Source organism: Synchytrium microbalum (assembly GCF_006535985.1).
Source record: "Synchytrium microbalum strain JEL517 chromosome Unknown SmJEL517_scf0006, whole genome shotgun sequence".
Classification (NCBI taxonomy): Eukaryota; Fungi; Chytridiomycota; class Chytridiomycetes; order Synchytriales; family Synchytriaceae; genus Synchytrium; species Synchytrium microbalum.
Genome location: NW_022158355.1, coordinates 208009 through 234022, shown reverse-complemented (window position 1 = coordinate 234022; position 26014 = coordinate 208009). Strand labels below are relative to the sequence as shown.

Below are 26014 nucleotides of genomic sequence, written 5' to 3'. Positions count from 1 at the left end.
GGTACGATGGAGCATGGAAATTGAGAATCTGAGTGGATTTACCACGCGTGGTATCTCGACATCCGAGCTCCTCCATGCTTGGCTTGAGCCCAAATAGAATTCTTGCTGTACACGTGTCATTTACTTAAAATTACACTTGATCCGCATCGTTCTGCTAGTTCGCGTTCCTCAGCATGCGTTGCTCAGTATAAATCCTTCTCGTATTCTTTTTTATGGCCTGAGTGTTTTGTAACGCGATTCGAAATCATACTTCAAAAAACGATTGGAAGTGACTCCGACACTTTTACAAAGCTTTGGCATCTGGAGAGGCGAGGAGGCGGCAATGTCAACGATAGATTCTACTATAGGAAGCATGCTTTCAGAGGTAAATCATGCACACCAACATGTTTCATCAAGAAACTTTTCAAAAAACTTTGATGTCGATCTGTCACTAACTAACCTATGTTTTTGTATCGATCTAGTCTACACCTTCGATGCATGGGATTGAGCCATCTGCTCCCAATGCCTACCAGAAGATGATGTCGGCTTGTGCTGGTGCAGTTTTGACATCTCTTATTGGTAATGCAAGAAAACACACATCGACAAGAAATTGAAGCTTATCAGTCAAACAAACCCACTTGACTCACACCATTCTTTTTAACAGTAACTCCATTCGATGTAGTCAAGACTCGAATGCAAGTGGGATCCGATGTGATTGTTACAAAACCTTCACCTCCCGTTGCTCAAGAAGTGTGTTGTCGGTTTTACTATATGGAGATGGATAGCGGAGTGTGTAGGATGTATCCTGCTATGGAATGTCCGTCAGGTTTTGATGCGAGGATACCGGGTGTTGCTGCTCCACAACCGAGTATCAAACCAGTGTCGACTCCGTTTACTGGCACGCTCGTAAGGTTTTGGTTGTGTTATGAAAAGGAGTCAGTTTTGTTAATATTTATATTTGTGTTAGGACGGTGTCGTCAAGATTGTAAGACACGAAGGAATACCTCAGCTGTGGAGAGGATTATCACCAACTCTGTGAGTACTTCAAAGGACTTCTCAGCGGTTTTTTGCCCAGTGTACTCATTCTCTTAATATGTGTAGGGTTATGTCAGTCCCATCTACTGTAATTTACTATGTCGGATATGAAAACGTCCGTGATTACCTGATACCTTCGTTTCGGAGACGCGGGATGGAGGACTATGCACCATTGTTTGCTGGTGCTACTGCTAGAAGTAAGCTGAACGCAAAAAGTAGTACACCAAAATGATTGGCAATGAATAACCCTTGTCTTTCTATACTCGCACTAGCTTTTGCTGCTACAATCATCTCACCACTGGAACTTGTACGAACGAGAATGCAGTCTGGTGGAGCAGACAAGTCGATATCTAGAGTTGTCTTGGGTGTGGCTGAGATGGTGAAACAGAATGGGCCAAGTTCGTTATGGAGAGGTTTAGCTCCTACTCTGTGGAGAGATGTTCCCTTCTCTGGTAAATAGTTATCATGACGACAAAAAAGCCCATCTACAATGAATAATGCTTCCACTTATTCGTAGCAACGTATTGGGCTGGATATGAACTACTTAGGCATCGATTACCACGACCAAATATGTCGAATGAGTTTGTACGAGATTTTTGGAGTTCGTTTATAGCTGGTGCTATATCTGGAACGGTAAGTTATTCGCTTGTCGATCGACCACCAATCCTGGACGTTGAATCTTTTTTTTTTTGTGCTGCAGGTCGCAGCTACTATTACGACACCATTCGATGTCGCCAAAACGACACGACAAGTATCGAGAGATACTCATGTTCGAGCAGACGGTAAAATGCTGAACCTCATAAGATTTATTGTGGAACGAGATGGCTGGAAGGGGTTGTTTCGAGGATTGTCACCTCGAATCGCTAAAGTTGCTCCAGCTTGTGCCATCATGATATCCAGTAAGTGCTGAACCATTACTCTCTCGTGATGATGACACATGAAGTTAACATTATCGAAAATAGGTTACGAGATGGGAAAAGTGTTCTTCACGACTGGCTTCGCTATGAAACAGGCGTCATCACCAATACGGTATAATGCTACGTGATTTTGAATTCATCCCGACGTGTCAATAATGTAATCACGTTCACTATGTATATAACAACGTAATTTTTGTCTGACTCATAATCCTACAAACCAACAAAGCTTTATCCCTCACTTGCATCGATGCATCGTCTTTGAGTGATGGTTGAGCTTACAAGTGTCTGGTAGTAAAATGCATTGCAAGCGAACTCCAAAGTACAAACGCGATACAGGAATTGTGGGTAGGGGTTTTCCGCTCTGGGAGGCCTTGGTTGAAAATAATTTGTTAATGTTGTTCAATAAGAACAGATATCACGTATTATTATAAAATCATGATTAAAATTGTACAATTGTGTCAGCCATTGCCTTTGACGCGTCCTCAGGCTCGTACTTGGCAGCCCGTCTCTTTGTTATTTCACACTTTCATCTGAAACACCAATACTTCAGCTGAAGACAATAGACAAACATTAGAGCTCTATAAATTATATTACTTTATTTTGAGTTATATCAACCATGGCAGGACTTGGAGGAGTTCAGAATCTGAACGCTGATGAACAGGCGAACGAACGACAACGCTTCTTCCAGGAATTCATAGATCAAGACGTAAGTATCGTATATGATGATTATCATATTTTAACATTGCAAATTCAATGAATTATCGTCCTCATCTGGACGGATGACGTGAAGATCAAGTCTAGCTCACCAACTATTTGAGTGATTTTGTCACTGCGCATTGCTAACTCGTTCATCTTGGATGTATTTCTAGTATGGACAGAGCGAATACAAGGACCAAATACGCAAGATGCTTGCAGCTGGTGAACGACGATTGGTCATTAATATTAATCACCTGAGGACATACAATGCTGATTATACTCAAGGGTACGAAAATCGAATGCTTTGGTAGCCGTGATGCAAGAACGAGACAAATGACTGTAATAACAGATGTACTGGCTTACTTTTTGAATTACTAGACTACTCCTACATCCAACGGACTACATCCCACCTTTTGAACGAGCTCTCAAGGACGTAGCACTCCTACTCCACAATCCAGCCCGTGATGGCAAGATCTCTGATACCGCTAAATTTCATGTTGGATTTGAAGGTTCATTCGGTGATAATTTGTTGAGTCCTCGTAATTTGAGTGCCGCTCATTTGGGCAAGTTGATTTGTGTTGAAGGAATTGTTACGCGATGTGAGTATTGCTGTTTGTTTCGACAGCAAAAAAGCCCTTGTCGTCAATTGAATGATGCCAACATTGGAATGTTTAGGCTCTTTGGTACGACCCAAAGCTGAACGTACTATTCATTGGTGTCCAGTCACAAATGTCTTTCATTCCAAAGTCCATACGGAGGAATCGTTCAATGGCCCAATTTACCCTAAAGCGGTGAGTGCTTTTGCTTGCAAAACGAAGCCCCTTGATAAATACAAAAGTATCCAAGGCTAATGGTCATTTGACTCATTTAGGATGATGCCGGCAATGCACTAGAAACTGAATTTGGATGGTCTACGTATCGTGACTACCAGACAATTAGTCTTCAGGAAATGCCTGAACGTGCACCTGCTGGTCAATTGCCACGTCCAATTGATGTAGTGCTGGACGATGACATCGTAGACGTTTGCAAACCGGGTGATCGTGTTCGTATTGTTGGAATTTATCGAAGCACTAAGCGGAGGAGTGAAAACTCATCGGCATTCTGGTGAATACCATGATGTCAGCTAGCGCTTTTTGCATCTATGCTCTAAAATGGAATTTTGATGTGTAGGACTGTGCTTGAGGCCAACAACATTCGTTCTCTCGGCAAAGAGATTCAACAGCCATTGATTTCTGATACCGACATTCAAGAAATCAAAAAGATTGCCAAGAAGGAAAACGCTTTTGATTTGTTATCATCTTCATTGGCTCCATCTGTCTTTGGACATAATTACATCAAGAAGGCTATTCTATTACTCTTGCTGGGTGGTGTTGAGAAGAATTTGCCTAATGGAACGCACATCAGGGGGCAAGTGCAAGAAAGAGCCAGAAGGTCTTGCAAAGTATTCACTCGACTTTTAATTTAGTGACATCAACATGCTAATGATTGGTGATCCATCCACTGCCAAGTCTCAATTACTTCGTTTTGTCCTCAACATTGCTCCTCTTGCTATTGCTACGACTGGAAGAGGATCTTCTGGTGTTGGGTTGACTGCTGCTGTGACCACTGATAAAGATACTGGTAATATCCAATGGAGTTGGTTTTTTGTTACAGGTTTTGAACTCCTTGGTATTTTTCAAAAAGGTGAACGTCGATTGGAGGCTGGTGCCATGGTCCTAGCTGATCGTGGTGTCGTCTGTATTGATGAGTTCGACAAGATGAATGAATCAGATCGTGTTGCCATTCACGAAGTTATGGAACAGCAAACTGTCACCATTGCTAAAGCTGGGTAGGTTGTTTCCTTATGTTATGGAAACAAAAAAGGTTCTCATATTTACATCGAACAGAATTCATACATCCTTGAACGCTCGTTGCTCTGTGGTTGCTGCTGCCAATCCTGCATTTGGTTCTGTACGTCTCTCTGGGAATGCACTCAGTCCTCCAGTCATTAGAGCGTTTTCAAAACTTACCAAGACCTCGTTATTTTTACATACTAGTACGTTGATGCTAAGAAGCCATTCGAGAATTTTGCTCTTCCAGAATCGCTATTGTCTCGTTTCGACTTGTTATTTGTCGTCTTGGACAATCTCAGTGATGAACACAATCGTTTAATCTCAGAGCACGTCTTGAGAATGCATCGCTATGTACCTGCTGGTCATGAAGAAGGTATTGCTAGTTCTTATCCCTTGCGATGTTTCTTGAGCCTCAGCCCTCTTTTTGCGTCTGACCAACTTTATTCCAAAAAACAGGATCTCCCATACCAGACGTACCCTTCCAATTGCTCAGCATGGACGATGATGAGCCTACACGAACTAGAGTATATGAGAAATTCAATCCACTTATTCATGGTGCTTTGGCAGCTGCTCCAGCCGGTTCACGTTCACGTTCTCGACGTGGTCGTACTGCTGGCATGCCAGAGATTATCTCAATCCCATTCCTGAAAAAGTATATTCACTATGCCAAGACTCGAGTCAAGCCCATCTTGACTGAAGAGGCTAGTGATATTATTTCAGAAGCTTATGCTGATCTGAGAGGTCGTAATGAGGGAGAAGATAACAAGTACAAGGTAATGCTTAAATCCCATAGAAGATGGGAGGGTATTTTTCGCTAAATCTTTTGTTGCTTCCAGACATTGCCAATCACTCCACGTACATTGGAAACCTTGATTCGTCTATCATCAGCACATGCCAAGGCTCGCTTATCAAACAAAGTAGAAGAACAAGATGCAGAAGCTGCCAAAGAATTGCTGCAATATGCACTATTCAAAGAAGTTGTTGAAAAGAAACGTAAACCTAAACGAAGACGTACTGAAGGAGACGCTGCTAATGAAGATTCTGATGGATCAGACGGTGGTGATCCAGAGCATGGTGGTGGGGGAGATGATGATGCGTACAGAGAGTACGTAGTCCAAATAGTTTGTAAGTTGGTTCTTTCCAGTTTCCCGTATCTCACAATATTATCTCTGATTGGTGTAGGACGAAGGTCAAGTCTAAGAAGAGTAGTGGAACATCAAAGGAACCCGCTATGAAGCTTGGTGGAGGAGGTATTGATATCAAGGGTAATTTTCTGTCAGCTTAACAACTACTGATATAAACGTTCGGGTTAGTTGGACCAGCTGATAAAGACGATGCTCTTCCAGAAGACGATATTCGTGAAGAAGAGCCAGAGGACGATGAACCAGAACAGCCTGGTAATGCTATGGACATTGACGAAGAGGAGGCTGCACCAGCAGCTGAAGAAGAAGAACAGCCACCTGTTGTTCTTGATGACCAGAGGTATTAAACTATGACGAATTCGATTTTTTTGGTGCTGTGTTGCTGATATGACACATTCTTTTCTTAACTAGGTATGAAATGTTCAAAGAACGTCTTCACCTCGTGCGAGAGACATGTGAACGTGAAGCTGCACGTCGAGGAGACGACAGTGCCAGCATTATGGTGCATGATATTCCAGATAAAATCAATCCTGGATTACCTGGATCGTCACAATTTGTTGCACCGGAAGTTATGGCTGGTATTATGAGAGCCTTTGATGAGAATCTGATCTTTTATGATTCCAAGAATCAGAATGTAATATTCATGTAGAAAATTGGTGGTGGTAGTGGCCGGCATGAAAACTTTTTTGTAAAAAAAACTCGCTGTTGTTGTATCTGCCTTTTTCTATGTACTTTTCTATAAATCCGATACACAAACCAAAAATATTGTAAAGTGAATCAGTGTGTTTGTTGATGATGGTTTGAATGTTCAGAGGTTTTCTGGCGTGTAATTCAAACTGTTTTCCATAGCCTGTAACCTCCTCAGCACTTCGCCAACAGCAGGTCGTGATCTACCCTCCTACGCGAAAAAAGCCCCAAATCAGCTATTGGAATCAGTTATTGTAGTGTAACTTATACGCACTGTCGACAAGACGGCTTGAATGAATGCTCTGAATCCTGGGCCGTATGGATCAGGCTTTGACGGGAAATGAACTATTGGGTTAAGATTTAGTGTTTGATTGAGCCAGCAGAAAAAACGGAACGGTATTGTATCGGATGCTCACCTCTACCACCAACAGCAGCGGTCATGCTACCATCAAACGGCGATTGACGATACGCCATGGCATATATCGTGCATCCTAATGCCCTGTCACGAAAAGCAAAGGATGGTTAGCAAACAAGGCAAACAAAAAAAATAATTCCAAGGACAACGTTGGATACCAAACATCAGTCTTCTCATCAATCTGCGATTCACTTGGTGGATCGAACAGTTCTGGTGCTCTATATGGCTATATTTTTGTACAAAAGGATGGATGTTAGAATTTCCAAGTTGATGTCCACCAAAAAAAAAGGATATTAAAGTAGCCAAATGTTAACTCACAGCAGTCACAGTCTCCGCACACAGCTCTTGTAGCGCAAGTGCTTCCCGTCTAGATGTTATCGTGACGCGACTTGGAGCGACACTGCCTAAATCCATGAGGACGCCTCGTCCATCATCGTCAATCAATATGTTTGCAGGCTATGAATTCAAACTGGTTTCAGCTTTTGAGGCGTAAATCCGGGTGGTATAAGATACTTTGTTGTACCTTCAAATCACGAAAGGCGAGCGGCGGTTGATGTGAACTGGCCAAGAGGTTTGGTTACCAACGGCATCCATACGGATATGACTGATGTTTTTGGCAACTTACTGAAATGCAAGTAACCCACGACACACATCAACCGATACTCTTAATATAGTCTTCATTGGTATGAATTCACCGCTTGGCGTGTTATCAATCATATCCTGCACTGTGCCGTTTTTCAGCAGTGGCAGTAGCAGCAGTCCCTCCACAGCATGTCCATTCTTAATGACGAGTTCAGAGTCGAGGAGTTTCAGAACGTTTGGGGAGTTTACTTGGTTGTGTCTATAAAAGAAATGGTTTTACGTTTTGGAAGGTGGTGAGGAGCAACAAATTCTGGACACAATGAAAAGAATTACTCACGCTGCAATCTCCGACTTGACACGATCCTCCCATTCAGGCAACTGTATCCGTATCCTCTTCAAAGCATATCGAAGTGGCGAGCTCGGAACGCCAGGTGTGGATTCCTTGACTTCGTATACGAATGAGAAACCACCTAAACGAAAATCAAAGCATTAGTCAATCGTAAACCTCTTTTCTTTGGTCATCATGCCGCCTGCAAACACCACACCAACAAAAACTTGATGCCTCAACAAATCACACACAACAAATTACCTTCACCGAGCTGTCTAATAACAGTATACGATCGATTCTTGATTTTAATCGGCGGCGTAGCTCCAGATCCGTTCGAGAATAGTGAGAGGATGCTCATATAAATGGATACTAGGAAGGCATGCAGCACTTCAAGTGGCGATGTGCCATTAGATTGCCTCTGTCTAGGCTCAGAGTCTAGCAGTGAGAGCTCTTGGAAGCCACCATTCGAGCGATCCGGGCTGCTTGGGACGCTTGAAAATCTCATGCTTGAGTCCTTGTTGAATGGTCAAGTGCGAAAATGGCGCAAACCAACGATCACGATCAAGTGAAGGCTTTATTTACGAAAAAATCCGTGTATTATGGATAGCATTACATTATTACTGGTTTGATGAACTGGGTGATTATAATAAAAATAATTGAATGAAGTCTTGCTGCAATAAAAAAGTGGTTCTCTAACGATCTAACTTCCAAACTCTTGAAATAAAAAGATTAAATAGGTATCTAAGTGTCTAAGTGACCGTTTAGCAGTCAATCCATTCCCAGTCGACGTCAGTGACGCCGTCGTTGACTGCTCCAATCATCTTGTAGGCAGAGGTGGACCATATGTCGATATGTTTGCTATGTTGTGAGTACGAAAATACCTTAGTTTGGTTGATACGAATGTTGAGACTTGCTTGGGAGACTTACGCAGTGTGGAAGTCACAGTTCTTTGGATCACAGACATCAATGACCTACAGGAAGCAATGGAATCAAGACTCGACCAAATTAAATTGACGAGTACATATTTAATCTCGTTGAAACTGTAGTGCTCTTACCACAGCTTTAGGAATAACACCATCAGGTCCAGTAATCTTCATGCACTTGCCACAGAAATCTCCTTGCATGGCACCAGGAATGACACCGTTAATAGCAACACCGATTTGTCCAGCTGGCTGACGAGCGTTGCCAAGACTATCCCAAAAAATAGCAAACACGTGATTAGCGTCAAGACTCGGTGTTGGCGCCAATGCGAATTGCAGAAGGAAGAGACAAAGTGGTCACGACATACCATTGTGTCTGCTTATCCGTAAAGAATGTAGCAAACTATTTTGTAGTCTGGGTTAGTATGTGGGTATATCTGTACGTTGATGAAAATGCGAGTTGCGTACCCTAAAGAAACATTAGGTGAGTTTATTGTGAAGGGAAATGACAACGTGGATGGACATACCCAGCGACAACGTTCCCGGTATTGATCCCTTTTAATTTACTTGCTGCATCAGCCTCAACAGCGGCGTCTGTACTTGTTGTTGTTATTTTGGCAGCTGCTTTGACTGGTGTGGTATCGACAGCTGATTGCACACATGCGTTCTGGGTCGGTAGTGCTTGGGATGTGACGGCGAGGAGACATACAATGAAGAGTGATACTAAGCGGGCCATTCTTTTATTTGTTTGGGGTGTTGTGGAAGATGAAGAGGTTTGTGTGTTTTGATATGAGATGGTGGTGGTTGATCTATATACCAAAGGGGAAGTTCTTGGTTAGATCTGATACTAGATTATGTAGTAAAACATTATGCCTACCTTTTTTAATTGATATACAGTTTGTTGGTCGAGTTATCAAGTGAAGTTTAAAATTGAGAAAGCGCCAACTTGATCACCACGGGCCAGCCAGTCTTCTGGACAATTGCGATGCATGAGACAAACAAAAAAACAATTCGCCGCACATATACCGCTAGCCTGTCCGAATGCATCGTCTCTCCGCTGCAAGCTATTGGTTGCTACAACCCGAATATTGAATAGGCAACTCGTGTCAGAACATGAGGGCGCGAACAACCAACTTCTCAATCACGTGAATTCACATTTTCAGTCACTATACCTTATTTTATTATATATACCTGCTCTACAAGCTATACCGAGATTACATGGCCTCTGGCACCCAATTCTTTGCAGCATCCCAATAATGCATCACATCTTTCGGTGCCAAGATCTCCTTTACACGTGTTTCAGTTGGAGCCTTGAAGAAGACGAATTTCTCAAACGCTGGTGTCTTGACTTCACCCTCCCACACAAGCACACATTGATTTGGCTTGGCATCTTCCTCCTCTTCTTCTTCGTCATTGTCATCATCACGTGTCATACTCATTCCATTAACTTCCCATTTGATACGCTTGAGCATGAGCTTCTTGTACTTTTTGATCCCCTTTGGTCCACCTTCGACGACCACCAGCGTAAAAGCCTGATATACAATGACACACCCCGTGAGATACAATTGCTGGGCATTATTGTCCACCTTGAATTTATGCTGCTTGTTTTCTAAATGTCCGAGTCTGAATACAGCTACTTCGACTATTTCAGATGTATCTTCTTGCATTTTAGCACGATTTTTTTCTTTACGTTGCTCGTCGGTGAGTTTATTGGCAGCGTCGTGAGCAGCTGCAGCCGTCTGACGTGCCTTCATTTGAGCTCGTACGGTGGCTTCCATCTTGGTTGGATCTGATACTGCCTCTGTTCCTAATACTCTCATCAAGTTGGCTATACGTAGTTTTGGTACATCGGGTGGTAGCAATCCTATACGTATCTTGTCCATCTTTTCTTTTTGTGCTTCTAGACGTTTTTGACGACGTAGTTTCTTTTGCTCCTTCTTGGTCAACATTAATGGCCGTGCTACTACAGGTGCTTTATTACCAGGTGGATCAAGTTTCGAGGGATGGTGCACTAGACTGGTTACTATATCCGAGTCGTCCGTCAGCTTTTCACGATATCGTCCTAGGTCTACATCCGTATATGATCCTGAAGGAAGTAGTGGTAAATCCCACCATTCAACTATAGGCGGTGGCTCCTTTCTTATGCTGAGATCAGACACCAATTCCATTTCAGTTTCCAGACCTGATTTCTTGACTGATTCGGCAATAGCCTGTTTCAAAGACTCTAGCTGAGCAACAGCTCTAGCCTTATTGGCTTCTTCTACAAATGCACCTGGTTTTACAAAATGAAACGTCTTTTTGTGTCTCATCTTGGGAGCCACAGCAGCCGTCAACTTCGGATCAAAGTATGGGTTTTGGCGTGGATCAGAGAATGCTGCTGTATCTGGTCGTTCAATCTTCAATTCCTTTATTTCGAACTTTTCGGGTTTACTAGTTTCACGGATGTTGGCTTTTGTGGTAGCAAATGAGGATTTCGGGATGTTTGCTTTGATGGTTTCGAGATTGATAGCTCCACTAGTCAAGTCTAGACCAGGAAAGAATTCAGCTTTTAGACCACGTTTGGTTTTATCTTGTGGCATTGCAAGTCCAGTGCTTGATAGACCGGCTGCTACTTTGGCTCGGGCTTCGATTATTTTTTTCTGGATTTCACTTATATTGATGGGTTGTGATGCTGCGGGTGTGGTGGATTGTGGTTTCGCTGTTAGTGTTGTCGTTGCTGGTTGAGGCGTAGCTGAGAAAGTGGCAGCACTCGTAGCTGATATCTGTGAGCCATATTTAGCTTGAACCTAATGTAGTAGATATAGACGTTGAACAGCGATAGTCGTCAATACACAGTTGCAACAAAAATGATTCTGATGTTTTCTCAATCCAATTCCAAATACGATATAATCCAAAACGAGTAGCCTACCTCTGCCTTCCTAGCAGCAATCATGGCTGCTATCTCTGCTGGATTCATACGAGGAGCTCCAGCTGCTTGTGCTGCAGCAACAGAAGTTCCGTTTTCTTGCTTTGGGCGTTTTGCGTCTGGTAAATCCCCATTAGGAGCTGGTCTTTTACCTGGTGCACTCATGACGTGACTGCTAGCACAAGCTATGCTCTCTGCATGTGAATTAACTACGCTACGGATGAGCTAAATGTGTAAAAACATGTTTTTGTGCATGTTGGCACAAGCAACGACCTACGCATATGGTAAGAGTCAAGCAACATAATAAAAGACGGTCAGTGATGTTGCTACGAGTATTTTCTATTCACGTAATTCACGTAAAAAAATGCAAGTAAATGAAATAATGGGCAGGTATATGTCTCGATTCGGTAACAACATGAGCATCATATCAAGCCAGTCTACTCCTTTATCGCAGCCGGTTTACTAGTAGTCGACAGTCTAATCTTTGCAAGTCCAGTTTTTTGCAAAGTCTCAAAACACGGAGAACAGTAAATCTTGTCATTGACTGAAATTCCCTTCAGATCCGCTAGTCGATTTTTGCACTCCTCGCACGTGAAACACTCTAGATGGTAGTTCTTGTCCTTGTGCTGAACTAGCGACACGTCACTTGCTTGATCTTGTATCCTGATTAGTTTGGAGCATTTTGCACAGGTTGGTGCGTGTTTGTCATCGAAACATGGCTAGGGTGTTTGATGATGTTAGGCAGTTTATCGCAAGGCTTGAGATCACTTAAGCTTACCAGACAGAGAAAGTTGTTATCTCTGTGAATGTATTGCTTGTTGAGCACTTGACTGCATGCGTCACACTTGAAGCACTGTTTTGAATGGAAGAGATTTGGTGATGAGGAAATGATTGGACATTGACAATAGCGTAAAAGTGATGAAGATGCTGACCGTTTGGTGGAATTTTTTCTCTCCAACCGTCACAAAGGTGCCATTTGAAAGGATGATGTGGCAGACCTCACAAACTCCAATTTCCGTCTTGGCGCACTAATCGGGTTTGAAAATTGATGAGTATACACCATCCCCCACTTAAATGCAACAACATGCACTCACAACTTCACAGTAGATCATTCCGTTCTCATAAAAGAGGTTCTTGCCCACTTGCATGGGTTTCTCACAATGGTCACACGTGTAGTGATCTTTGTGGTAGCGATGGGTTACGCCATCATATGCGAATGTGATGTGGTTTGGTCCTCTAATGGCAGATTTACATTTCTCGCAATGCCCTAGAAGGATATCAAGGACGTGAGATCATCATTGCATGAACACTCTCTTTTCTTGGAAGATGGTGGGTCCATGTCGATTTTGTTGTGAATCTTTTCGAGGAGTACAGATTTGTAACATAACTGCACTCAGCATTGGACCACCAAAGAAGGGTCACAATAAATGATTGACTATGGCATACGCGTAGGATGAAAAGTTACCTTCAAACCCTTCTTCACCAACCATTGCCAGATCTATAAAATGTTGGCGAATTGTGTCAGTGTTTTTGCATAAGAGCAAGAAAACAGAGCGATAGATCAGTTCATCATACCATTAGTGAGAGTTTCGAGTATCCTGGACAGATCGTCTTCCACATTGGATTCCCTCCTTTTAGCCATATTGTTGATCTGGTTCGAAATCACGAAGCGGGGGGACGTGTCTTAATACTTGATTAGGATTAGCCTGAATAAGTACACGTAACTCAAATTGATTAGCACGCGATTTCGTGATCTTGTAGTTCAAATGTGTCTGCCTATCCTGCTTCCAAAATCGAGCAAAGTGTGAAATCACGACGATTCTAAGTATTCTAAGCTCAGTCCCAAGGGAGAGACAAGGGCCAATTCATACAAGATCAAGGCTACAAGGCTACCTTTGCTACATATCATTATACACAGGTAACAATCGAAAGCTTCCGTTTGTATAGACATCATAATTCGTGTCAAGTTTCATCCACATTTGAACTCACTAGATTTTTTCACGTCCAGGATGCCACCTCGCACGGAGGGCTTAGTTTGCAAATACTACAATCGAGCGGGAGGATGCATTCGAGGAGACAACTGCAGATACCTTCATCTCGGCATCGATGGATCCTATGACATTGATGCACGAACGGCAAGGCGTATGTAAGAACCCAGTTTATGACTTGTTTCGCAGTGATATTCTGTAGTCAAGTTGCTCGACGGTCGTTTTGAGCAGCTTCGTAACTTTCTTGTCACTAATGCTTACTGAACCCTCATTAGGAATCCACTGGCGAACGCAATGAATCCCACGGGTGCTCCATGCAAATTCTATCAAATGGTACTTGAATCGAAAACTGACTTCTTTCAGAATCTCTACAAAAGCGAGTGCCCCCAACATTGGTCACCCAACAATCACTTGGCATTTAGGGAACATGCACAAGAGGAGTGAATTGTGCATTCAGTCATGGCCGCGACTTTACTCTTCCTCGCTCTGCATTCAGCAATACCAACACGAACCCAGGCTCCTCATCAAAACCTGCTCGATCACCAGCTCTCTCATCTGCTACATTGAACGAGAAATCATCATCAAAACAATCGTCCAGTACTTCTCCTATACCTGCTAGTGCTGAAGGTCATGGAGAAGAAGAAATCATCTGTGCAATCTGTTTTGAGACGTAAGTGACTGGTCTTTATGGATTTTCATAAGAGCCCTCAGAATTTTCAATCGCACCAAAAAAAAAAGCGGAAATTAACGCTTTGAATTGCTCTTTGGCGTTTAAACTAATCAGTGTAATTTTCCTTCTAGTCCTTCTGTGTATGGTTTATTGCCATCTTGTACGCATGTATTTTGTTTGGAATGTGTGAGGAAGTGGCGAACCAGCAAGTCAGAAGTTGTAGGTTTATATTACTATGACACACTATTCATCTTCTTTTTGCAGTCAACCCAAATCTCTCATCATCACCCATTTTTTATCCTCCAGCTACAGGACTCTGGAGCATCCAAGAACTGTCCCGTGTGTCGTGCCGAATGTAATTTATCAGAATTTAAACCAAGTCTGATTATAATAGCTTGTACTGATTTGATTTTGCTCTTCTAGCGACCTTCGTATGCCCATCACCAACGTACCCAACGGAACCATCCCTCAAATACGACATCATCAACAACTACAAGCAACGCACCGCACGAATTCCATGTCGATACTTTACACGCACATCACGATGTCCATCGGGCGACGAATGTCTATATGCACATAACGATGCATCTGGACGACGAGTCCTTGGTGTACGTCGACCTGCTCCACGACCTAGCAGAGAAAGGATTGCTATTCGAAGTGTGCAAGATTTGGTTGCGGTAGGTTGTTGAATGTGCTTCGTGCCAATTATTGATTTTGGCTGAGTCTTTTTTTTCCGCACGATAGAGCTTTGATCAAATGCTACGATCTGGAACCATAACGTTCATTGACGGAGTCCCATATCATTATGAATCTGATGAAGATGATGATTATGAATATGAAGACGATGAAGAGTATGATGATGAGGATCCAGAGTCTGATGAATGGCATACTGATGGTGGTGGCTCTATTGATGGGAATGAACGAGAAGAAGATGAAGATCCATGGGGTACTGTTGATTAAAGAGCAAATTTTGAGGGGTTTGGAGGTGGATTTACGAGGGATTTAGGTGAGGATTCACGTCTCGATACCTGCACGATTGTGTGTTTTTTGCTTAGTTGACTCTTTCCACTTAACTCTGTACAGGGAAGGAGACTAGCCAACACTCAAACTCTGTATGTATATAAAAAACCTCATAAAAATAAAATTAAGTAGTAGTGTTGCTCTGAATATACCAGTGAAAGATAAGACAAATCAAGTTCGATTCAAACACAGTTGCAGAAACGGATTTTGGGCATGCGAATCAAGTTTCATTAATATATGATATGGGTGTGTTCTGTGGGGAGCGCATATACAAAAATGTTATCTGCTGCTTCAAACCCTAGTAAACACCACAACAAAAATAACAAAACAAAGGAGGAACCAACTACATAATTTTTTCGTGTCTTTTAAATACCATCCATTTCGGATTTATGGATGACCATTAGCCACATTCAGGTGAAAGATATCAAACACAGCTTCTGGGACTTTGTAGTTGTTGTGCACCACATTCATCAAAAACCACGTATCGTGGATTTCTGTAATGACCTGAGCGCTCTTAGATTTGGGGTCGTATAGATTAGACCATCGGCCCCATAACTCGAAAGCTTCGTCCTAGTCGATATTGTATGGTGTTCGGGTTATCGAACGAAAAATGAGCCAACGAACACAAACTACAGGCAATTCTATACCTTCCATGCCATAAAGCTCACAGCTTCTACTACAGTTGGCTGAACAATCTCTTGTCCAGGGAAGACACCCCATGTCAATGCATTTGGACCATCGCCTTTCGTGTTAGTTCGTAAATCACCATGACGGTTGACTGCGTAAAAGGTTATGGATGGATCGGTAGCAATTCGAGCAGTCAAGATATCCAGTGCTTCGGGGGAGACGAAGAATTCCAAGTAGGCCTACAATGGACGTGAATTACTACACGAGTTTTGCGCTGGCGTGTTTGAGAACTGACATAAAAACTACAGTAACACCCCGTAACGGACGTAGCAACCATTCTTTTCACAAACCTACAACACCACTAACCTTCTGATAACAAAATCCATTCTTGGGTCCCCATCCAACTGATCGATCTGCACTAGGTGCACCATCAACAGCCGGCTGAGAATTAATCGTCAGGTAACCCATGACATTCATTTGTGTCAGGTTGTCACGAATACGAGATGATTCTGGAGCCAATGGTGATTCAGACCACGGTAATGCCTTCAATTGTCCGCGACAATAGTCGGCGAATAGTTTGATGATGTCTGCTGTTGATTGTGGTGCTCCCCACATTTCTCGGCATTCGTCGTGCTGTTGTGATGGTTGAAATTGTTGAGCAAAAACGAACCGTTTGCCAAGGCATGTACTTACGGAGTACTTCAATGAGACACCATAACCATCTAAGTCACCATAGGCTGAACAACGTAAAGGTCGTTAATTCATTGTTTGATTTGGTCAGAAAAACCGCAAGTTCTCACGTACCTGGCGACCTTGAGTCTCCCCATCGTCCATTTGGATAATCATCCCATGATTCGGTGCGTGCAATATAGCTTTTTGTTCGGTTGGCCCAGAATATTGGCCTGACAGTCTCCTTGTCTCGTCCTTTGGCTAGACTCTGCAACAAAAAAACCACTCAATCTTCCATGATTGCATCACACAACATTTCAAACTCACTGGAACCCATGGTAGCGGCTTAACAACCTCAGCATCAACGTAAAACTCTAGCCCCTCCAAAATTCGTCGCACAGATTTCTCCAAATTCAAGGTACAGAAATGGAAACTTCGGACACCACCAGCTCGTAATTCGTTACACATTTGAATACTCAGTTGAATACCAAAATCTTTTACAGCTGCGTCGTCGTCCTTTATTGGTTCTAGTCCTTGTTTGATAAAGTCGGGTACGATGGTTTTTGATAGAGTTGTCATGCGTTGGAAGCCGCCATATGATTGGATGGGCATGATTCCTGGGATGATTGGGATAGTGATGCCTGTTGTTTAATGTAGATTAGTGAGTTTGGCAAGTCAGGGATTATTCGTGAAATATTGATGTTCTTTATTGTTTGCCTCGTACCAATATCTCGACAGTCCTTGAGCCACGCAAGGTACAGATTCGTATCATAAAACATCTGAGTGATAATGAAATCAGCACCACAGTCGACCTTGAGTTTTAGTTGTTTGATATCATCGTCCTTGCTTGGATTGTCCAAATGTCCCTCGGGATATCCTGGAGTTGATGCAAGGTTTTTGGTCAGATATTTTAATAGGAACCCGTGCCAAAGAAGCAGGGTTTGATCTCGTACGTACCGGCAACACCAATACAAAAGTAGTCGCCATACTGCTGTCGAATGTATCCAACGAGATCCGAAGCATGAGCAAATCCTGTTTCTACAGCTTCCCAATGTTCTTGTCCACGTGGTGGATCACCTCGTAAGGCTAGAATATTTTGGATGCCAGCATCCTTGGCTCCCTTCAATGCAATATCGACTTTTTCACGGGGCATGTTGGTGCATGTTCTAAACAAATAATGTGTTAACAACCCTCAAAGCGGTATACAAATCCGAAAGAGGCGAATCCTTTCAATAGATATTTCTTCAAAAGACAGAACGCCACTTTTTTTGTACCAGCTCTCAAAAATGGAAATGCCCACTTGTTAGCCACTTACAAGTGCATACAAGTTTCGAGACCATATACGGATTGTGAGGTTGTGCATATATCCAATGTCAAGTCTGAAGTCGAACCGCCGGCGTTCCAAGTCACATCAATGAATTCTGGTCCCAATTTGTACATTCGCTAAGAAAATTTTGATTTTGAGTTTGATGTCCGTGTAAGTTGCTTTGACGGTTAAGCGAAAAGGAACGATGCAGGTCGGGAACATATGGTAGATTTGATTCTGCAGCATGTCCAAGCTTGTTCCAAGTTGAAGTTTCTTACCTCTAGACGATCATACAAATTGAGAACTCCTTGCTCCGTTTTTGGAGGAAAGTACTCAAAGCTCCAGTGGCATTTGTCCTCTTTCAGCTTCTGGGCGATCTTGTCCGTGATCTTGGTCATTTGGAACTTTGAATCCTCCTTGCTCGTTGAATTTGTTTGGATTCTGCTGAAAGTGATGAGTCGACATAAAACACAACGTGCTAACGTGTTCACGGTTCGAATAAGTTACAAAGCAAATCTATAATTATTCTAAACCAATAATTTTACAAGCAGCAAATATCACTATTCTGCCAAGCCCCGTTGACACATCTCCAAACAATTTTGCAAGACATACCGTTTGATCACGTTCAGATTCACACCTATGACACTAGAAATCACGTTCAGACTATACGGATCTCCGTTCCGCACTACCATCACAATCGACCTGTGATCACGTCTCAGATAATACGAATCACCAACTCAGTATCAGAAGTCTCATCTTCGGTGTCTTCAAGAACGTCCTCAGCACTACTATTACTTTTTAAAGACGAAGAAGATGCTGCTGGATTGGTCAAGAAGAGCGGGATGTTGGCAGGCAATCCAAGTATAATGGCACCGTTCGATAGATACTCTACCGTTGCTCGTGATTGACGTGTTTGACGTGCGAATGGTCTGCCCCCTATACCAAGCAGCTTCTTCCAGGCTGAGGACCTTATAGCACCTTGAGAGTGTGGTGGATCCTGTGATCAGTAAAGGACTATTAGCTTAAGTTTGGATTGACATTGCTGTGTAGTTAGGTACCGCAAAGTTGTGAATGATTTGACCAGTTTCAGACAATACCAATAATCGCGAAAATCTGAAGAAAACACCAAAAATTATGAGAAAACACAACTTCGACAAAACAACACACAAAAAAAGATAATATTACTTAAAGCTTACCCAAGAGCACATTGGACCATGCAAATTTCTGGGTTTCCAAAGCATGGGGATGCTACATTGTTGACGCTCTCCAAAGGACCCAACCAAGGATAAATTGGTAGTGTCTCATCTTCAAGAGGGTTTATGAAGAACTTGGAATTCTGGTAGACATAGCGCCGTGCGAGAGTGAATCCTTCTTTGTCGTCTCGGACTCGTTGAGCTAACAGAAGCAAGTGTTCAATGAGTCACACGTCATATTGGCTTCTCAGAGCAAGACAGCCGAAACTTAAAAAAGTAAAAGTGATATACCGATGGCTTGAGGATGAGTCAGCAATAATGTTTGCTGTTTACTCAACAGTCTATCTAGCAACTGACTCTCTCGCCACCCCAGAATGTTCTCGTGAGGGTTTCCAAAAGAATCACATTCAAGAAGCCTTCTATATCCGAGCTCAATGACACCCTCATTGACAACATCCAGTACTTCCATCGTCTGAATAAAGCACAGCCATGTTCGAGGACATTGTGCTGATATGACGTGTGTGATCAGCGGATGGTTTGTTCTCAAGACGTTAAAGACACGCGGTACACCACGAGTAGGTCTATCTGCTGAGCCTTCGTTCAGTTCCAGCCATGTTTGACTGAGCACAAATCGATAAGCGTATGTAAACTGGTCTTCAAAGTCCGGTGATTTCACGAGGTTCATATGTATGTTGGCGGAGTATCCTTCATCATGGGCAGGAGGTGGCAGACGTGCCAATGGAGACATTACTAGGCGGGTATGGTTTTGTAGAGTCTCGTTATATCGAATACAGTAATATGTTTGCCAGTTCGTTTTCATGGTGCTCGGTTGCATTCGAGAGTGATTGATGGCAGTTCGGGTACGTTCTCCTCCAAAATCTCGGATACATAGCTGTTTAAACGACATTGAAGCTATTTTAGATACGAGAGTTCGGTTAGATCCTGTGCGAATGCGTTCATCCGACGGTGAATTGATAACGATTTTACATGCCTAAAGCCTGCCAACTTCTGCAAACTTGCTGGCATTTACAGAGATCTGAGGCCGCCAATTTACAGAATATGGCATCGAGAATGTCGTCCACGAGTCTCACACTGATCTGATCTGCCATTATGAATTATATCGGTATAAACCTGCTAGATTACAAGATTCGGAACCAGATCAATGACAGTAGCACATACCAGTACCTATGGAGACAGAATAAATGCTATGAGATTAGCTATGAGTGACAGACAATCTGCTTCCTCGAGGACTTATGAGCGGTTGGGTTTAAGGATTTCACGTGTCGAAGTGTGTGTGAAAATGACGTGCGGTGTCCGATGCGAGGAGGCTACTGACAGCTATTTCGATTCTTGAAATATTGGAATTGGTATCCCATCAGTTTCAGATACGATATAACGTTGAAAACACGTAGAAAGTCAAGTTAATAGGCAGCAAAGCAAGCGACAGCTCTAATCGAGACGGCAGATCTCTGTATCGAAACGCTAGGACGCAGTATCGCAGTATTCAGATTGATGCTTCCAGCATGCAAAGTCCCTGAATTTGAGGCCGCGATCATGCTCTGTCCAAACCATTATTGCAAGAATTTCACCAAATCTGAAGGCTAAGACGCGTCTTTTGGCGGAAAGACTTGCGTTTTGCGTTTTATGACATTTTCATTGTAGTCGCCGTCCTTTCGGATATAAATGGAACTCCTGCTTCGTCGCGGTCTTCAACACACCATCTGACAACAAGCAAGGTGCTTCTGTCAATATAAAGCTAGGCAACATTATTTGCACCAACTCCTTATGATGGCGGAACAAGATCAGGGTGCTCCAAGTATCAACGGCGAGGCAAGTCGAATGTACTTTTTGTTGCAAGTTTGAAATATTCGTTGTCAGCATTGTCAGCGAGCAGGAAGCTTACGTTGCAAGAGGGTGTCGCATCAGTCAGAACGCGTATTTTACGTGAAAGAATTGATAGATGCGTCCCTTGGCAGCGCTTGATACTTGAGCTGGTTGTCAATCGACCCGCATCAACACTGTTTCAAAACCAACACACCTTTGAACAAACAGGACACGGACTTTCTGTCTGGCCAAGAACAATATGATATGAATTACACGAGCGCTCCTGTACTCAATTCATCACCAGCACAACATGGCGGTGGCATGCTGCATCACCAACCATCACACCATTATAACGAGTCTATGGATCCTTATCGAGATTCAGCCATGACTGCTCCAGCATCTTTTGGATCGTTAATAGTCACCATGGACGAGGGTATGGATGAGGAAATGTCTTATGACGGGTACAACAATCCGCCACGACAAAGTGGACATCATCATCATAGTAGCCATAATAGCAACAGTACGCGAGAACGACCATCGCTATTAGGACATCATTCCCCTGTCGGATCACCGTCTCATAAAAGGTCATACGATGGTGCTTATGACGATATGCAACGTATACATCAACGACCACGCCTTAATTCATCATCACGACCGACTTCTACACATGTCTCACCGGCTGCATCACCGAATTCGAAAACAAATAGTCCACAACTTTCCATACCGCCGACTCATAATATCAATAATAGTGATACTAGGGCTGAAGATGTACAATCTCCAGCATTGGGACTCGTCATGTCACAGCAACAACAGAATTCGACATCATCACCACCACCGCCTGACGAAGAACTCGTTAGTGAAGCACTGGAAAATCCACGACCATCAGTAGAATCAACTGATGCACCACCAACAGAAGCTACAGAAGATGAGGCTGAAGTAGATGGCAGTGACGGAGACTTTGATTATCGAGCAAGCTCTCCAAGGACTACGAGACGTGGAGGCTCACGAGCACAAATACCACGTAGAAATAACTATAGTGCGCCTCTAGCTCCAGTAACTCGAGGTGGTCCACGTCGTCGTGGCGCAATAGCAGCCAAAATATCACGATTTGAACGATATGATTCAGCTACCATGGCAGCTCGAGTGCCTCCTCTATTATCCGCTGACCAGCGTGGTGAACCATCACAGCTAGAACAACGTCATTCAGCTATAAAAATCGATGATGCACTTGCAGCCTATAAACCTGAATCCGCGGAAGCCGTCCTAAAGAGATGGACTGAAGAAGAAATCGAACAATTAGATGCTGGTCTCAACCTACTCGGCCCTAAAGGTGGAGCTAAAGCAGGTCACTTTTATGGTGCTGCCGGTCGTCCTCAATACAAGTCTCAGGATTGGTTGGGTGCAGCTGCTAAAGCAGTCCCTACAAAATCAACTCGAGAAGTAGTCCAATTCTATTACATGTTTAGGAATAAACTCCCGTGGTGGCGTGCTCGTGCAGCCGATAAGTACCGACGTAAAATGGCTGTGGAAGACCGTGAATATGAAAAGGCTACTGCTTCTGCTCGTGATTGGGCTGAACGATGTGAAGATGAGATTGACAGAATGGCGCGCTTTGAATCTGGTGGGGGGACTCGGCGGTCTGAACGTGCTAATGCGGGTGCTAAACGACGACGTGGGAAGAACTATGTGGAAGATGACGATGATGAGTCGTTAAGAGGGGGATCTGTGGGTCCAGTAGATAGGGCCAGGAAGAGTCGTGTGTCGTTTAGACAGAATAGTGTTGATTCAGAAGACTATTAAATAATTCAGCATGTAACATTTCTGAACAGGCTTTTTGTATCATATCAAAAACAAGCTCAAACAATATAAGGATATGACTTTTAGCATAGAAAAGGTTTAAAAAGGCAGTTTCTAACGTGGGTTTATGATTAGACCAGCAATGACAGAGCAAAAAACTGATTCGAGGCTTTTGAAACTACTTGTTGAAAGAATCGTTAGCATGATTAGACCAGCAATGAGAGAGAAAAGAAACTATGAGTACCCGTCTTGATTCAGCTGTGCCTCAAGCCTGCTGTGATAACTACCTCTTATTACCATTCATTCAATCGATATCTCCAGCCAGTAGAGAATGAAGGTAATGGCATCGTCATATAGTGTCTGGTGATCCAAAGCTACCAAGTAAAACGGAGCCTAGATACACTTCCATACGTCAACTCCTCATGATCATTATCGGATTCTGGAGTAATTCCGCAGCCATAACGTGATTCTCCATTAAGTAATGTACCATCACCACCACCAAAAATTGATGTGCTTAAACCCACGAGTCCATCAACACACACATGTAATACTACCCGCCGTCACTTCCATCACCACCATCTATTGCGAAAGCGACACGTATAAAGCAGCAAGTCCGTCATAAAGCAGCATGTAATCTTCTAAGCAGTGCCATGCACGACGATCTGTATCCTGATCCAAACAGATACATGTGATTCAAGGCATGATATAGCTCATACAGATCGAGTCGTCGTTCAAAGCCGGATTCTTTCGGAAAGTGTGTGTGATATGATTCATAAAAGTCTATTGGAATGGTTGCTCATGAGTGTGATAGTAAAGAAATGATGATGAGTTTGAAGTAGATCCAAACCTGAGGAGAAACCACCAAACATTCTCATAATTCCCAGATCAGCTTCATGATGACCATAGTAGGACGCAGGATCGAATACTACTGGATGAGTGGTGTAGCCCCAATTTCCAGACCCTGCAACAAAAAAAGGCAACTTTTAGCGAACTCGTGTTATTCAACTCACGCAACCTGTCTTTCCTTACATAGATCCCCATGAAGCAGTGAAGGCCTAATCTCATCCACATTTCGAAAGAACCTGTCGCAGCCTTCCACCACCTCAAACCCCATATCCAACAACTCCCTCTGCTGTGAATGCTCCCTCTTCACATTCACCAACATTGGCTTCAACCTCCTCTGCTTCCAAAACTCAATCCAGCTGCTCATATACGTGTTATCCTGTTCCGTAAGTCCACAATATGTAGGACAATCAAATCCAAACTTTGCATTGGGCGATGTGATTTGATGCATCGCTGCAACCATGTTTCCAAATTCAGCGTGTGATATTTTTGGTGGTGATTTCTTCATGTCTAGCCATGACGTAGCTAGATACGCACCACCACGAGGGAGGGTGCCTTGAGATATTGTTTGAGGGCAGAATGTTGGGAGTGACGCGGATATGGTTTTCAGGGAGTGGGCTTCACCAGCGAGCATTGACGGAGCGTATGAGTTCCGATTGACCTAGATAGATATTCAGAGTACTTATCAGTGGACTTCAGGTGTAAAATTTATAGTAAACAAAGACAAATGTTAAACTTGTGGCAGTGGATCTAATGTTCAAATGTCACGTACTTTGACGAATATAGGACGGTTGTCGCGTGTAGAAACACGATAAGTTGCATTTGAACTGCCTCCATATTCATATTCTTCAGCCTCCTGCTCTTGATCAACTATCAGATCGTCCAATTCCAAACATCTCTTCACATCAGAAGCCAACATTGTGATGGAAGCTGACACGGACGAAGCTCTAGCGAGAGATCTTCAAGCGAAAGAATATGAATACGACAATGGCAATACCAGTAGTAGGTTTGGACGAAAGGATTTGGTGCTAAATGCTGGTGACGAAGAGTTTGCGAGAGCTCTACAAGAGGAAGAAGACAATACTGCTCTTCAACCTAAAGATCCCTTACAAGCTGAGGAAGGGGTCGAGGAATATCATCCTAATCTGCACGAGACGTTTGCTTATTTCAATCAAAAGGTGCAACGTCAACACATCAAAGCTCATTTGTTACATTTCGCTCTTTTTGAGCTAACGTCCTTGTTTATCTTTATTGATCTAGCATTTTCATCGTGTTTTGGACTCTGTAGAAGTTCGCTGGTCCACCAAAATGACTCTTTGTGGTGGAATGTGCTGTAAGTGTCAACTGTAAGCTCCCTGTTACCTCAAGTTTTTGGCAGATCGTACGACTAGCCCCAACGATTCACATCGCTCAACCAACCTTGAATTAGACTATTACAAAGGAGGTTACTGCAGTGTTCGTCTCTCGGAACCTCTCCTGAAATTCAGGACTCAGGACGACTTTTTCGACGTGCTACTTCATGAAATGATTCATGCATATCTCTTTTTGACTGGGAAGTGCAGTGGATCTCACGATGGTAAGGCCGGATTATGCCTATAAGTCGTGCTGAAGGATCTAAGACATCTGTCGATAGGACATGGTCCGCACTTTTTGGAAATGGCTGCAGATCTCAATCGAAAGGAAGGTCGAAACATTACAGGTAAACAAATCTACAGATCTGTAAGAATGTTGACTCTACAACTTCCTCACGCTTGCATATTTCTTAGTCTTTCACAAATTCCATGATGAAGTGCGACACTATCGCACTCATAAGTGGGTCTGCAATGGTCCTTGTAAAGACCGAGCTCCATTCTTCGGCCAAGTCTCCCGCTCAATGAACCGACCACCTCAGAAAGCTGATCGGTGGTATGAAGACCATCAACGAAGCTGTGGAGGATCTTGGACAAAAATTGATGGGCCCGAATTCCATGAAACCGAGGAGGACAAGAACAATAAGAAACAAAAAAAGAAACGTAAGCCGAATGATGCTGATGGTGGTGGTGGTGAAAAGTCAAAGAAGAGTGGTAATGGGTCTACTTTGGACGATTACTGGAAGAATTTAGGCGGTGGTCGTACTCTGGAACCACTTGAACCATCCGAGAAGAAGAAGAAGGAAAAGTCTCCATCAGAAAAGAAGGACTCTCCAACAAAGAAGACGGAAGCCTCATCATCGTCTGCGCCGGCATCGTCAAAACCTGTGGTTAAACGCAAAGCAGTATTCGAGCACGATTCAGACTTTGAAGAAGAGGATCCTCCGGCGTCTTCGAAGACTACGCAGCCTATTATAATAAATGATGACGACGATAACGCCAATACACCACCACCTCGCATACCATCCGATAAATCTCATACACCCACATCCACTGTAAATCCCGAGTATATAAATTGCTTTGTTTGCCAGACTCGTATCTTGGCTACGTCCATTAATGACCATTTAGATATGTGCTTGAACAAATAGTAATGTAGAAAGCAATTCCAGCCACCTGTCCATGTATAGCGAGACCTCTATCATAAGCCTATATATAAAAGCTGCATTTTGTAAACAACCTCCTTTCAGAATTATATTTTTACATGTCTACAGAACTTTCAATTTATTTGTT

The 26014-nt window shown here is 43.1% G+C and overlaps 10 protein-coding genes across 10 annotated transcripts; 5 read left to right on the top strand and 5 right to left on the bottom strand.

Moving 5' to 3' along the window:
- Positions 1–322: 322 nt before the first annotated feature.
- Positions 323–2059, top strand: SmJEL517_g01731 (uncharacterized protein; the record flags this gene model as incomplete). Its single annotated transcript, XM_031167659.1, has 9 exons — positions 323–364; positions 462–558; positions 644–885; positions 947–1014; positions 1081–1211; positions 1287–1466; positions 1532–1647; positions 1715–1913; positions 1977–2059. The coding sequence occupies 9 exons, from the start codon at positions 323–325 to the stop codon at positions 2057–2059; spliced, it is 1158 nt and encodes a 385-aa protein (XP_031026242.1).
- Positions 2060–2547: 488 nt separating this feature from the next.
- SmJEL517_g01730 (uncharacterized protein) lies at positions 2548–6250 on the top strand (the record flags this gene model as incomplete). The annotated part of the gene is made up of 15 exons (XM_031167658.1): positions 2548–2637; positions 2801–2913; positions 3006–3226; positions 3303–3418; positions 3499–3731; positions 3798–4058; positions 4093–4247; positions 4311–4455; positions 4514–4577; positions 4664–4832; positions 4916–5232; positions 5296–5564; positions 5642–5724; positions 5773–5941; positions 6013–6250. The coding sequence occupies 15 exons, from the start codon at positions 2548–2550 to the stop codon at positions 6248–6250; spliced, it is 2643 nt and encodes an 880-aa protein (XP_031026241.1).
- A 159-nt stretch (positions 6251–6409) lies between these two features.
- SmJEL517_g01729 (uncharacterized protein) lies at positions 6410–8118 on the bottom strand (the record flags this gene model as incomplete). Its single annotated transcript, XM_031167657.1, has 9 exons — positions 6410–6499; positions 6563–6633; positions 6705–6787; positions 6862–6929; positions 7022–7159; positions 7227–7263; positions 7329–7544; positions 7623–7755; positions 7875–8118. 9 exons carry the CDS (start codon positions 8116–8118, stop codon positions 6410–6412), a joined length of 1080 nt encoding a protein of 359 aa, XP_031026343.1.
- Positions 8119–9747: 1629 nt separating this feature from the next.
- Positions 9748–11603, bottom strand: SmJEL517_g01728 (uncharacterized protein; the record flags this gene model as incomplete). The annotated part of the gene is made up of 2 exons (XM_031167656.1): positions 9748–11319; positions 11442–11603. The coding sequence occupies 2 exons, from the start codon at positions 11601–11603 to the stop codon at positions 9748–9750; spliced, it is 1734 nt and encodes a 577-aa protein (XP_031026344.1).
- Positions 11604–13720: 2117 nt separating this feature from the next.
- SmJEL517_g01727 (uncharacterized protein) lies at positions 13721–15056 on the top strand (the record flags this gene model as incomplete). Its single annotated transcript, XM_031167655.1, has 6 exons — positions 13721–13759; positions 13849–14096; positions 14228–14315; positions 14403–14451; positions 14520–14773; positions 14841–15056. The coding sequence occupies 6 exons, from the start codon at positions 13721–13723 to the stop codon at positions 15054–15056; spliced, it is 894 nt and encodes a 297-aa protein (XP_031026337.1).
- Positions 15057–15503: 447 nt separating this feature from the next.
- SmJEL517_g01726 (methylenetetrahydrofolate reductase [NAD(P)H]) lies at positions 15504–18116 on the bottom strand (the record flags this gene model as incomplete). The annotated part of the gene is made up of 10 exons (XM_031167654.1): positions 15504–15686; positions 15764–15982; positions 16110–16376; positions 16437–16480; positions 16548–16680; positions 16740–17053; positions 17137–17289; positions 17370–17578; positions 17728–17855; positions 17997–18116. The coding sequence occupies 10 exons, from the start codon at positions 18114–18116 to the stop codon at positions 15504–15506; spliced, it is 1770 nt and encodes a 589-aa protein (XP_031026338.1).
- A 317-nt stretch (positions 18117–18433) lies between these two features.
- SmJEL517_g01725 (uncharacterized protein) lies at positions 18434–20020 on the bottom strand (the record flags this gene model as incomplete). Its single annotated transcript, XM_031167653.1, has 5 exons — positions 18434–18715; positions 18777–18831; positions 18915–19113; positions 19203–19823; positions 19942–20020. The coding sequence occupies 5 exons, from the start codon at positions 20018–20020 to the stop codon at positions 18434–18436; spliced, it is 1236 nt and encodes a 411-aa protein (XP_031026335.1).
- Positions 20021–20999: 979 nt separating this feature from the next.
- Positions 21000–22535, top strand: SmJEL517_g01724 (uncharacterized protein; the record flags this gene model as incomplete). The annotated part of the gene is made up of 1 exon (XM_031167652.1): positions 21000–22535. One exon carries the CDS (start codon positions 21000–21002, stop codon positions 22533–22535), a length of 1536 nt encoding a protein of 511 aa, XP_031026336.1.
- A 613-nt stretch (positions 22536–23148) lies between these two features.
- Positions 23149–24009, bottom strand: SmJEL517_g01723 (uncharacterized protein; the record flags this gene model as incomplete). Its single annotated transcript, XM_031167651.1, has 3 exons — positions 23149–23312; positions 23380–23493; positions 23562–24009. 3 exons carry the CDS (start codon positions 24007–24009, stop codon positions 23149–23151), a joined length of 726 nt encoding a protein of 241 aa, XP_031026341.1.
- Positions 24010–24298: 289 nt separating this feature from the next.
- SmJEL517_g01722 (uncharacterized protein) lies at positions 24299–25880 on the top strand (the record flags this gene model as incomplete). The annotated part of the gene is made up of 6 exons (XM_031167650.1): positions 24299–24553; positions 24636–24708; positions 24805–24951; positions 25009–25074; positions 25142–25790; positions 25853–25880. 6 exons carry the CDS (start codon positions 24299–24301, stop codon positions 25878–25880), a joined length of 1218 nt encoding a protein of 405 aa, XP_031026342.1.
- Between the last annotated feature and the right edge of the window lie 134 nt (positions 25881–26014).